At 49.6% G+C, this 12580-nt stretch overlaps 1 protein-coding gene across 1 annotated transcript; it reads right to left on the bottom strand.

Moving 5' to 3' along the window:
- Window positions 1-1107: 1107 nt before the first annotated feature.
- LOC306816113 (olfactory receptor 14J1-like) lies at window positions 1108-2085 on the bottom strand (the record flags this gene model as incomplete). The annotated part of the gene is made up of 1 exon (XM_079332601.1): window positions 1108-2085. The coding sequence occupies exon 1, from the start codon at window positions 2065-2067 to the stop codon at window positions 1108-1110; it is 960 nt and encodes a 319-aa protein (XP_079188727.1). The 5' UTR covers window positions 2068-2085.
- Window positions 2086-12580: the final 10495 nt, after the last annotated feature.

Here is a 12580-nt window from a genome sequence, read left to right as displayed (position 1 = left end):
TGGTTTTTACCTAATGGCAAGGCAAATCTATTCAACTCAGTCATCTTGCCCAATTGTGTTTTGCAGTCATTATCAACTAGAAGAGTTTGGTCACAGACTGCCTGCAACTTGGCAGCATACACAAAGAAATTGAAAGTGCACTGTTGTGCCACCAGAACTGTGCCACCCCTGAGTGCTGATGGTGGTGTTTGTTTTCACTTGGGTTCATCTCCCCCCCCCACACACGATGCACTGCTGAAATCTCAGCACAGAGCAAACACAGACTGCTCACTGGTCACTTGGTGTCCCTCCATGCAGGGACAAAAAACCTCCTGCAGGTGGGGCAGAGGCCAGTGCTGGGTATGGTGGTTGCAGGGACTGGTGTGGGACAATTGCCCTGGGGCACCTTCCCAGGCTGTGCCCAGAACAAAGACACAGCCCCAGCCCTGCTCTGCTGTTCCCTCAGGTCCATCCCAGGAGCTCTGGCTGTGCCAGGACACTGCTGTGTGCCCCCTGCACACTGCCCCTCTGCCCCAGGCACTGGGCTTTGCTTTGCCAGGACATTCCTGGAGCACATTCCTGACAGCAGCTCTGGAGGAGAGCAAAGCCTTCCTGCCCTGCCTTCAGGAGATCCCTCTGCTTATGGAGCTGCTGTGCTGGAGCCCAGCTGTGTCCCAGCAGTGCCCATCTCCTGTCCCTGCCTGTGCTCACAGCACAGACACGCAGCAGGACATTGACCAAGCTGCCAGAGCACTGCAGCCTTACAGCCACAGAAGGGCTGGCAAGGAGAGGATGGAGTTGGGAAGAGCAGATGTGGGGAGAGCCAGGGCCACTGTCCCTGGCTGTGCTGCTGTGCTGGGAGTCTCTTCCTACCATCTCTGCTAACAGGCACTGCCCCTGCAAAGACAGAGAATGGCTGAGGAAGGATCCTGGACAAAAAGGAAAGGGCTAGCACTTGTTTTTATTGAAATGCACAGGGAAAAAACCTCTTGAATGTCTGTGTTTCAAAAGAAAGGTAGATATTAATAGAGTAAAACTACAGTATTTTATAATAAATAACAGTAGAAAAATTTACTAAAAAAGAAATGGATATATACAGGGAAAAAAGAGATTGTAAAGATCTACATTTTAAAATCTCAGCAGAAGAAAAGAGCATTTAATGCTTCTGAAAAATAGAGTCATCATATTTCTCAGGGCATTCTTGAGCTCCTGGTTTCTCAGGCTGTAGATGAGGGGGTTCAGGACTGGAGGCACCACTGAGTACAGAACTGAGAGTGACAGATCCAGAGATGGGGAGGAGATAGAGGGGGGCTTCAGGTAGGAAAATACTGCAGTGCTGATAAACAGGGAGACGACAGCCAGGTGAGGGAGGCAGGTGGAAAAGGCTTTGTGCCGTCCCTGCTCAGAGGGGATCCTCAGCACAACCCTGAAGATCTGCACATAGGAGAAAACAATGAACACAAAACAACCAAGTGCTAAGGAGGTAGTGAAAGCAGAAGCCCCAAATTTCCTGACGTAGGAGTGTGAACAGGAGAGCTTGAGGATGTGGGGGATTTCACAGAAGAACTGGCCCAGGACATTGCCATGGCACAGGGGCAGGGAAAATGTATTGGCTGAGTGCAGCAGAGCATTGAGAAAGGCACTGGCCCAGGCAGCTGCTGCCATGTGGGCACAAGCTCTGCTGCCCAGGAGGGTCCCGTAGTGCAGGGGTTTGCAGATGGACACGTAGCGGTCGTAGCACATGATGGTCAGGAGGAAACACTCGGCTGAGATAAAGAATAAAAGGCAAAAAAGCTGAGCAGCACATCCTGCATAGGAGATGTTCCTGGTGTCCCAGAGGGAACTGTGCATGGCTTTGGGCACAGTGGTGCAGATGCAGCCCAGGTCAGTGAGGGCCATGTTGAGCAGGAAGAAGAACATGGGGGTGTGCAGGTGGTGGCCGCAGGCTATGGCGCTGATGATGAGGCCGTTGGCCAGGAGGGCAGCCAGGGAGATGCCCAGGAAGAGGCAGAAGTGCAGGAGCTGCAGCTGCCGCGTGTCTGCCAGTGCCAGCAGGAGGAAGTGGCTGATGGAGCTGCTGTTGGACATTGCTTCACTCTGAGCATTGTGGGCTGTAGAAAGAAAACATTGAGAAGCTGGACTAGCCTTTTTGAGGTAATCCTAGGCATTTTATTTTGAACTCTCTCTAAACTGCTTCTCTTAATGAGGGAAAATTTCACAAAATATCTTTAGCTTTGACTTTGGGTTTGTGCTGCTGAGTCACTGCCTTATCTTCAGCATCACTCTCAGCCTGAGGAGCCCAGAGGGAGAACAAGGCTCCCTGTGCCCCAGTGCAGTCAGACCTGCTGGGACCTCCCACCCAGGTGTCCCTTGCTCATTACACCTTCGTCTATTTCAAGATGGCTAAACAAAACACGTTTGAAAAATAAAATGGACTTTTTGAAGACTCTAACTAAAAATAATGTTCTCCAAATCATCAACTCTTTCTCATGCATCTGCATAGGAAGGAGTAGACAGGGTTGGTCTGGCTTTCTGCTGCCTGCTGTTCTGCCTATTGGGAGATCTTCCTTTGTATCCAAGGCTTGTCCCTGTCCCTGGTCTGTGCTCAGACCAGCCCTGGGGGCTCAGCTCTGCCCTGCACACCCCTCCCAGCACAGGGGCATCTCCCTGCCAGCAGGGCCTTAAGGGCAGCTCAGACAAACACAAATGCTGCAAGCCAAGGTGATGCTCCTGTCTGTAGGCAGAGGAGGGTGAGGAGGCACTTTGTGAGGGAGATCTGAGGCAGATCTGCTGATGCCCAGTGGGAGAGTGCAGGAGTCTCAGTGACACAGACACACCTGACAGCCCCTTTCCCTTGCCTTGAGGAGAAAGCTGAGAGGAGCCCTGGTCATGCAGCACCATTTCCACAGCAGGAAGAATCTGCCCTGATGGGGGTGGCTCCTTCCACCTCCAACTTCTCCCCACAGTGCATGGGGAGCTGCCAGGCAGGCTGAGAGCTGCCCCTGGCAGGTGGCACATGCCCTGGGCTGGCCAAGAGCCCTGAGGGCTGCAGGAGCTGCTCTGCAGGACAGCCCTGGGCAGCCCTGGCTGCAGCCCTAGCTTCAGCCCCTGCAGCTGTCCCTGGCAGCAGGAGCCATCCTGCCCTGTCCCTCTGACAGTGCCCAGGGCAGCCCTGCCCTGCAGCACATCCTCCTCCTCCTCATCATCCTCCTGTGTCTCAGAGAAACTGTGAGAGTCCTCCTGACACATCCCCCAGGCTGTGGGCTGTGCTGGTTCCAGGAGATCCCATCAGCAGCACAGGGGACATTGCCCTGCACCCACAGACTCACCATGTCGAGGGCTGTGCAGATTTTTCTCCAAGTGAAGCCTCAGCTCAATGTCTTCTCAGTGCTGATTGCCTTTAGCCTGTCTGTGCCTGGCTCCTGTCCCCTAAGTGCCTGCAGGCAGTGCCCTGAACCCTGCTGGGCTGGGAGAGGAGCAGCTTCTCAGCAGAAATGTCTTTTTGAAGCTTTTCCTGGTTGCCATTATCTCCCTTTGTGCCAGAAGACACAACACAACAACTTTGATGACCCTCTCAGGAGTTTGGTCTTTTTTAAATTAGATTCAGTCCCTTAGAGAATGCTTTTCAAAAATCGTCTCAAGAACTCAAAATTAAATCGAAACTTTAAAGTTTCTTGAACTTTTAATGGGTCTCACTGAGAGACAGGACTGAGAAAATTCCCCATGGTACCAGATAGAGCAGAGCAATGGAGGCACTGGTGACAGTTAGGAACAAGGAAAGTAAAGGTGTCTATGACAAAAATTTAGCAAAATTTTTACCATGCCTGTGAATTTTTAGCACAAGAACAAGGCATGTAGGGGCTGCTTTCCCAGCAGGCAAGGTGTGAAGACAAGAACACATCTGGTTCAAGGGTGCAGTGATAGAATGAACACAAACTGGGAAATTGGAATGGGGTTTTAGGAAATGGGTACATTCTAGTACACATGTAGCTACTTAATATAAGCAACACACTTGTAGAATGACGTATCCACACAAGGATAGGAGTTATCCTATTTTTGGACATTGGACTTGAGGCCTGAAAAAATGATTTTTTCATCAAATTTGTGTTAAGGAGGTATATTTCAATACTTTGGAGATTTGATGATAATGAACCTCACAGAATCAAGGAGTCACGTGTTCCACTATGGAACCTCAAGGAACAAAGGGGCCTTTAGACACCGTGGGAGCTCATGGAACCAAAATCCATTTTGACAGAGTAGGGCCACATGGAACCTATGGTTCCTTGTTACACTGCAGATCCAAGGAGACCATTGTGGCACTGAGAAACCTCATGGAACCAAAAGTCATTTGTGACAAATGCCTCATGGAACCAAGGGGCCAGTGTGACACTGAGGGGCCTCATGGAACCAATGGTCCATTTTTTACTGCAGATCCAAGTGGTGACACTATGGAATCTCCTGCAATCATGGGTGAATTGTGACACTGCAGGGCCTCACAGAACCAAGGTGACCATGTTATACTACAGAACCTCGTGGAACAAAGGGTCCATGGTGACACTGCAGAACTGTTGCTGAGATTATGAAAGCTCATGGAATCAGAAGTGCATTGTGACCAAGAGACCATTGTGACACTGTGGATCCAAGGAGACCATTGTGACACTGAGGAACCTCATGAAACCAAGGGTCCATTGTTACACTGTGGGGACTCATGAAACCAAAGGCCCATTGAGACATTGCAGGGCCTCATGGAACAATGGAGATTATTATGAAAGTATCACAGAATTAACAAGAGATCATCAAGTCAAACCTATGACGTAACGTCACCTCATCAACTTAATCATGGCTCTGAGTTACATGTCCAGTCTCTTTTGAAATGCCTCCAGGGATGGTGACTCCAGCCCTCTCTGGCCAGAAGATTCCAGTACCCAATCACTGCTTCAGTGAAAGTTTTTCTTGGTATCAAACCTATGCTACCCCTGGCTCATCTTAAGACAGACTCTCATTCTGTCAGTGTTTGTTCAGTACATGAGACTGACCCCCACCTGGCTACAGCCTCTTTTCATGTAGTTGTAGTCTCACTAGAAGCATTTGTAGCCATTGGGGCCATTGTAGCACAGCAGGGCCTCATGGAATCAAGGGAACCACAGTGACAGTGTGGGGCTCCATGGGAGAAAGGGGCCATTCTGACACCGTGGAACCAAAGAGTTCATTATGACGCTTTAAGTTCTGAGTTTTCTGTTCTGCTTGGGTATGCTTTTCCATTGTGCTTAGGGTGATGAAGACAAAATAGTCTTATTCCAGCTATTGATTCAATGAGAGTTTCTTCAAACTCCAGGCCCTAAGAATAAACAATGTGGAAGAAGAAGGGAGGGCCAGCCAGGAGGTGAGGAGGATGACACCTTACAATTTTAGACTTAATTGGATGGTCGACTCCAAAGGAGTAGGCAAATGGACTGAAATCTATAAAAATGTGAAATCAGGTGACCAAGCCATCTTTTACTTCCACCTTGGAGCCATCCAGGCAGGGCAGGGGCCACACTGTGGCACTGGTACTGCCAGGGTATGGCCTTTGAAGGCCTCTCAATAAATACACATTTTATTTCCCTTAACTCTGTGTGATCTCTGTTCCAGCTCCTAATGGCAACAGTTACACTACAGGGCAGGAGAAGGAGACCCTTCTACCATTTTGAGCCCTCATGAAACCAAGGGTCCATTGAGATACTGTGGTATGGGAAATGCAGGCATGGAGAGCTCTCAGGGCCTTCTGCATACAGGCTCAGAGATAGAAATGGATACAAGGTTTGACTTAAGACCTTGGAGAAGGTTTCAAGTATTAGAGCGTTAAAGTGAAACAGACATGAAACAAGAATATAAATTTGCAGTTTAAGTAATCACATATTTTAAGCAAACAGAAATATGTATTTTATAAGCAACAGAATATGTAAAGGAAGATAGTAAAATATTTTAAAGTTTAGCTATAGGACCTGTTATAAAGTTAGTTAGAGGTTTAAGATGCATCAATGTAATTTTGTGAAATGTTATATAATTGGTTGAAAAATGACACATTGCAACAAAGCCACGGGAAGCAAAGCAATTAATGATTGGTTAGCAAACTTCATAGATTTTGCTAAAAAACTAACATAAGGCATTGTAACTAAGAATGAGGTGACTTTGATACTATGGCATTGGATGTAACACCTTTAATGTCTCACCATTTTGTGAGACTGATCCCATAAAGCAATAAACCATCTTTTACAACATCTCTCAGTTGCTCCATCTCTTGTCATAACGTCTCGATAGGGATCTTTCAGACACCAAGTCCCCCCACTAGAAATCAATAGAGATTTAGGGGCATTGGGTCTACCCCATTGAAGTCAATAAGGATTTAGAGCAAGCAGGTTTACCCCATTAAAGTCAGTGGGGATTTTGTGGAAATTTGAGGATGAAATGGGGAAATTTGGGTAAAACTCAAGGAAATCTTTGGCTTAATTCCAGGAATTTCCACCCCAGGATCACAGTGCTGATGCTCTGGAAGTCCTGGATGAATTCCTGGAAACCAATCCTGAATCCCTGATTCCTCAACTGTGGCCCATGCTGGAGCTGTGCCTTCAGGTAAGCCTAAAAATCTCCATTTTCAGCCCAAAATCTGGGAATTCTGAGCCCAGAATTGGGACTTTTTGCAAGGGCGTGGAGCCACTTGCGGAGGAACGGTGAGGGGATTAACCAGACAATCAATGTAATTGATAAAGCATAATCCAACTTTATTGAGAGCATCAGACAGTTTTATAGCCCAACATAGCATAAATCAGCATTATTCATATTAGTACAATCTTATTGGTTTTTACTATGTACGCCTTCTCTTATTATTGGTTATTGTGAGTGTGAGATAATCACGCCTACTGAATTTCTAGCCAAAAAGCATACATGCTATTCCGCTGCTCCTACTTCCCTTATTCTTATACTTATTGCTATATAGTATCTGTCCCAGGGTTATACCTCGCTTGCTACGTGCTTCCCTGGAAGTTAAGGCCTTGATTGAACAATGGGCATATGTATTACTTATCAACTAACTCTGCAAATTATGCTAGCTGCATTGCTTTTGCAAAAGTCTCTTAAAAGCAAACACTGCTGCTCAGCAAAATCTGCTTAAGAGCAAGGCCTAGCTGCTACTTAGCAGGAGTTGCTCTCCTGCAGCAAGGCCTCAGCCGAGCCATATCCATAGTTGTGTCCATGGCTTTCTAACCAATTCTCAATACCTGAAAGCACTGTCCAAATGCTGCTGGAGCTCTGGCAGCTGTGGATCAGAACCTTTACCTCGGGAGCCGCTCAGTGCCCATCACCCTCTGAGCAAAGAATCTTTTCCTGATCTCCAGCCTGACCCTGCCCTGGCACAGCTTCAAGCCGTTCCCTGGGGTGTTCTCACTGCTCAGCAGAGCTCAGAGGTTGGTGCCTGCCCCTCCAAGACGAAGCTGTAGACTGCTATGGGGTGTCCTGCAAGTGCTTTCAGCCTTGTTAAACTTCATGTGGTTGATGATTGCCCCTCTCTCGGATTTCTTAAGGTCTCTCTGCCCTTGAGCAAGTCAACAGCTCCTTCCAATTTAGTGCTGTCTGCAAACTACTTACTATACTTCAAGTACTGCATCCAGGTCTTTCATGAGGATGTTGAAGGGCACAGGGCTGACAGTGGAGCCCTGCAGACCCCACTGGTGACAGGTCACCAGTCTGGTGTCACCCCAGGCGCTGTCACCCGTGCCTGACCCGTGAGCCAGCTGCTCACCCATCACATGGCATGTTTATCCAGCTGGGGGCTGGAACACTTTCTCCAGAGGGATCCTGGTAGAGACAGCATCTAAAGCTTTATTGGAATTCAAAAAGACGACAACAGCTGTCTCCATCAACTTGGTGGGTTACACTGTTGTAAAGGGCAAGCAGGATTGAGCAGGACTTTCCCCCTCCTGAAGGCACATTGCCTGTGACCAATGACTGCATTGACCTCCATATGATTTTCAGTGCCTCACTGAATAACCTTCTCCATCATTTTAGCAGGCATTGAAGTGACACTGACAGGCCTGTTCAGGGTCACTCTCTTGACCTTTTGGAAAAATTAGCCAGCATCCAGTCAGGTTGGACATCTCCAGATTCCCAAAACTCTCAAAAATGATCAAGAGAGGCCTTGTGAAAATATCAACAGTGCTTTGTTGATTATTGGATGTAGAGAATTAACCTGGTTAAGAGGTTAAGCTGTGAAGCTTGTTACAGTAAATAGATTTTTCACACCATTTCATTCATGTGGATACAATGATGTTTATCACCAGCATTGAAAGCTACCCACAAAGAACTGCCCAAAGATGTTCAAGTCACTGCTCCAGCAGTGGTTAATCCATGAAAACCTGTCACCATGTGCGGTGCTTAAGCTTAACTGGCTTGTTTGGTGAAAGACACATTTAATTCCTTCTCTCCTGGCCCAGTCCTGTAGCACCCAGGCAGAGACATGGCTTTGTTTGGCTGGATGGAACTGGGCTTGGTAAATAACTAAACCACTATGTAAAAGATCTTTGTGGACTTTCACCCATGGCTTGTGCTTGGCTTAGTGCAGACACAACCTCCATATTCAGGTTGGGAATACTTACAGGGTCTCCCACCTCTTCATTTAACTGCTCCTGGAATCACTTGGGTATCTCAGTCACTGTGTAGGGCACTGTTTGGTAGCAGTGTGTGCCCACCCTGACCATCATCTCTGGGTTCAGTTTGATTTAGGGCTATAGACTACACACTGTCATTCTCCCTCTAAGATTCCCTCTCTCTCAGACTTGGCAGTGAGCATCTCCTCTGCCTGCAGCTTCTTTTCCTTCTCCTGATCATGCTCAGCAACAACAGCACCTTCCCCAAATCCTGCTTTCCCTCTCCAGGGCATTTAAACCCCCTGAACAACAGACAGCCCTCTCTGTGTGGGACCAGGGGTTATGAGCATCATTTGCCCTTAGGAAAACCCCTGGTTCCCAGGATTCTTAATGCAGGGCAGTGTCAGAGCAGGCCCTGTACAGCCCCACCCCTTGTGCCATACCACTCTGTCTTGAGTTGCAACACATGATGTGACCAGAAATGTGCATTCTATCACCACCTGGTAAAGCTGGGTGGTGATCCTTATCTCAGAGAGACATATTATCTGCTGATGGGCCATCTTTAAAACTAAGTGTTATGTTTTCCACAATCCATCCTCCCTCCAGGAAGATACCATCTGCTGACAGGCCATTAAGTCCTACTGTATAACTGATAGAATTTCATCATCCTATTGGGAAATGCTCCAGCCAAGAAGAAGAGCCTAGCATTACCTACCTAGATAAAAGACTTCAATTTTGAAGACCAAGGTAGCCAGAGGATTCCAAAGGAAAGACAAACGTTTCCACATCACCACTAAACCTTCAAAAAACCCTGCAGCCTTCTACAAAAGCACTGTTTCAACTGAACCATACCCGTCACTCCAGGAGGGCTGCAGCCACCATTTAATCAGACTGCTACCAACACCCTGACTGACAGGGTGTCAGGTTGTATTCTGACTCTGTCAGTGTTTCAGAGTTGTTCTTTGTAATACTTTATTTCTATTTCAATCTTCCTAGCAAAAAAAAAGAACTGTTACTCCTAATTCCCATATTTTTCCCTAAAAGCTGCTTAATATAAAAAAATGATAATAATTCAGCGGGAGAAGGTTCACATTCTCCATTTCAAAGAGAAGCTCCTGTCTTTCTTAGCAAAGACCTGTCCTCCAAACCAAGACACAACCCCTTATTGCCAGGGGCCCTGAGGGCAAGAAGAACTGCAGCACAACCAGCTGGAAAAAACACATCAAACCTCTGTGACTCTCCTGCAGAGGCAAGCAGGGAGAGCAGAGGCAGCTGGGCACTCAGGAAAGCCTTCTCAACCAGAACAGCTCTGCTCCTCCCAGGGAGCAAAATCCTGGGGCAGCCACTCTCAGGTGCTGTGCTGGGCACAGGGAAATGACCATGCATCAGGAGAGAAGTGTCCCTGCTGTGCCACAGCTCTCACTGCACAGGGAGCTCCTGTCCTGCACCACACAACCCTGGGGGCAGAGGCTCTGCTGGCTGGGAGAGGAGACCAGGGGGTCTGGCTCAGGGGAAGGTGTCTGCATTGCTGGGGATCACAGGAGCTTTCCAAGTTCTCTCTCCCATGACATTTCATTTGAGTTTCACACAGCTGCCCACCCGTGTGGCTGCTGCTGGGAGCCATCCCTGCAGGAACTGTTTCTCTGCTCTCAGATCTTTTCCTGTTGTGGGGAACAGACCCCAACACCAACTGCTATCTGCTCAGCTCTGACCTGAAGAAACCTCCTGGTTTCAGGCCCTCCAGGGAGTTACTCTTACCAGAAGGAAGCTGCTGGGGCAGTGATCTGTCAGAGGCACTCACAGGGGTTCCTGGTGAATTCCAGGGTGTCTCTGGGGCTCTAAAGTGCTTTGAGGTCCCCAGCAGTGACAGGAGCTCCATGATGACATCCCAGAGATCTCTCTAGGCACCCAAAGAACAGCGAGGTCACAGGTGTCCATTGTGACATCACAGGGATCTCCAGGTTTCCAAGGAACCAGGAGCTCGTACAGCCACGGGGTCTCCGTGTGTGCTGGTGCTTGAGGAGATCCCAACTGCTCCGAGACTTTTTCCCACACTCGCAACACTCGTAGGGCCATTCCCCAGTGTGGATCTTCTGGTGGGAGGTGAGATTGAACCTATCAATGAAGCTCTTCCCACATTCCAAGCATTTGTAGGGCTGTTCCCCGGTGTGCACATGCTGGTGGCTGAGGAGGCCAAAGCTGTCTCTGAAGCTCTTCCCACATTCCCCACAGCTGTAGGGCCGTTCCCCCGTGTGCACCTGCTGGTGGGAGGTCAGCTTGGACTTAGTGATGAAGCTCTTTCCACATTCCAAGTATTTGTAGGGCCGTTCCCCCGTGTGCATCGCTGGTGGTGGAGGAGGTGGGAGCCATGCTTGTACCTCTTCCCACATTCCCCACACTCGTAGGGCCGCTCTCCTGTGTGCATCCAAAAGTGATTGTTGAGGCTGGAGCACCAGCTGAAGCTCTTCCCACATTCTGAGCACTTGGAGGGCTTCTCCCTGACATGATGCTGCTCAGGGAGCACCAGGTCCGAGCTGCAGCTGGATCTCTGGTCACCTTCCTCACCCAGGGTGGCTCTTCCCTCCACAGAGAACCCTGGGCTGGGTTTGCAGCCCCGACTCGGGCAGGATCTCTGGGCCTCCTTCTCCCTGTTGAATTCTTGTGCCATGGATCCGCTGCAAACGGCCTCTTGCCCGAGGCTGGGCCGCGGGTATTTGTTTTCCCTGGTCTCTGTTCTCAGCTCTGGGGGAGGAAGGACAAGGAGAGGATGGGATTTGCCTCCGTGCCAGAGACAAGGGCAAGGAGATCCCCCCAGCTCGTCCCTGGCAGGAGGGCGTCAGCAGTGAATTTGTCCTGCAGCAAGATGGAGCAGGACACAGGGGGAAAGGGGCACTGACTTCCTTCTCACCTGCCAGTAGCTGTTGGGCATCTTCCTCTTCCTCACAGGCCCCTCCTCCTCCACGGGACCAAGGTTTGCAAATGGAAAATTCCGGTTTGGGAGGCAGGGAGAGAGAATCACCCTGCAGTAAAAGTACTGCCCCTTCTGACACGCCCTTCCTTCTCCTCTCATTGCTTCTCTTCCTCCCACTCCTCACCCAACTCTGCTGGGTGCTGACACACAAAAGCAGCCAGTCTTTACTACTGGGAATTTGAAATTGGATGCTCTACTTGAGGCACTGGGACTGGTACTGCGAGCACTGGGAATGACAGGGTGACAGGTGGAAGCGATGCTGTGAGACCTGGAAATGAACTGGAAGCGCTTCCCCTGCCAGCATCACTCTTACAGGGAGCACTGGGAGGGAACTGGGAGCAAAGAGCGCCTGAAAACAGCTGTGGCTGGTGGTGGGCGGGGTCAGAGCTGTGGGCGTGGTTATGCAAATCCAGGAGCAATCGCACGCTGGGATTGGTGGGCGGGAGCAGCGAGGGGTGGCTGCGGTCACATGAGCGGTGTGAGGGGAACGGAGCAATGGCGGCGGCGTCCAGTGAGAGGGAACAGGGAATGGGGACAGGGAGCAGGAATGGGGACCGGGATTGGGAATGAAGACAGGGACTGCAAATAGGATCGGGTATGGGGACAGAGAGAAGGAAGGGGAACAGGGACTGGGAATGGGAACAGGGACTGGGATTGTGACCAGGGAGCGAATGAGGACTGGGACCGTGAATTGTGGACATGGAATGGAGATAGGGACTACGACTAGGGACCAAGACCTGGAATACAGGACAGGGACTGGGAATGGGAATGGGAATGCAGACTGGGACTGAGAATGGGACCTGGAATGAGGGACTGGGACTGGGAATGAGAACAGGGACCAGGTATGGGACCGGGAATGGGAATAGGGACTGGGAATACAGGAGAGGGACAGGGGACGGGACTGGGAATGGGACTAGGGAAGGGGACAGGGAGAGGGAATGTATACAGGGACCGGGAATGGCAATGGGAATAATGGAAATGGGACTGGAGAATGGGCCTGGTGTGGGGA

Source organism: Erithacus rubecula, assembly GCF_903797595.1.
Source record: "Erithacus rubecula genome assembly, contig: scaffold_366_arrow_ctg1, whole genome shotgun sequence".
Taxonomy (NCBI): Eukaryota; Metazoa; Chordata; class Aves; order Passeriformes; family Muscicapidae; genus Erithacus; species Erithacus rubecula.
Note: the sequence above shows the minus strand (reverse complement) of the source record. Positions and strands in the feature narration are given on the sequence as shown.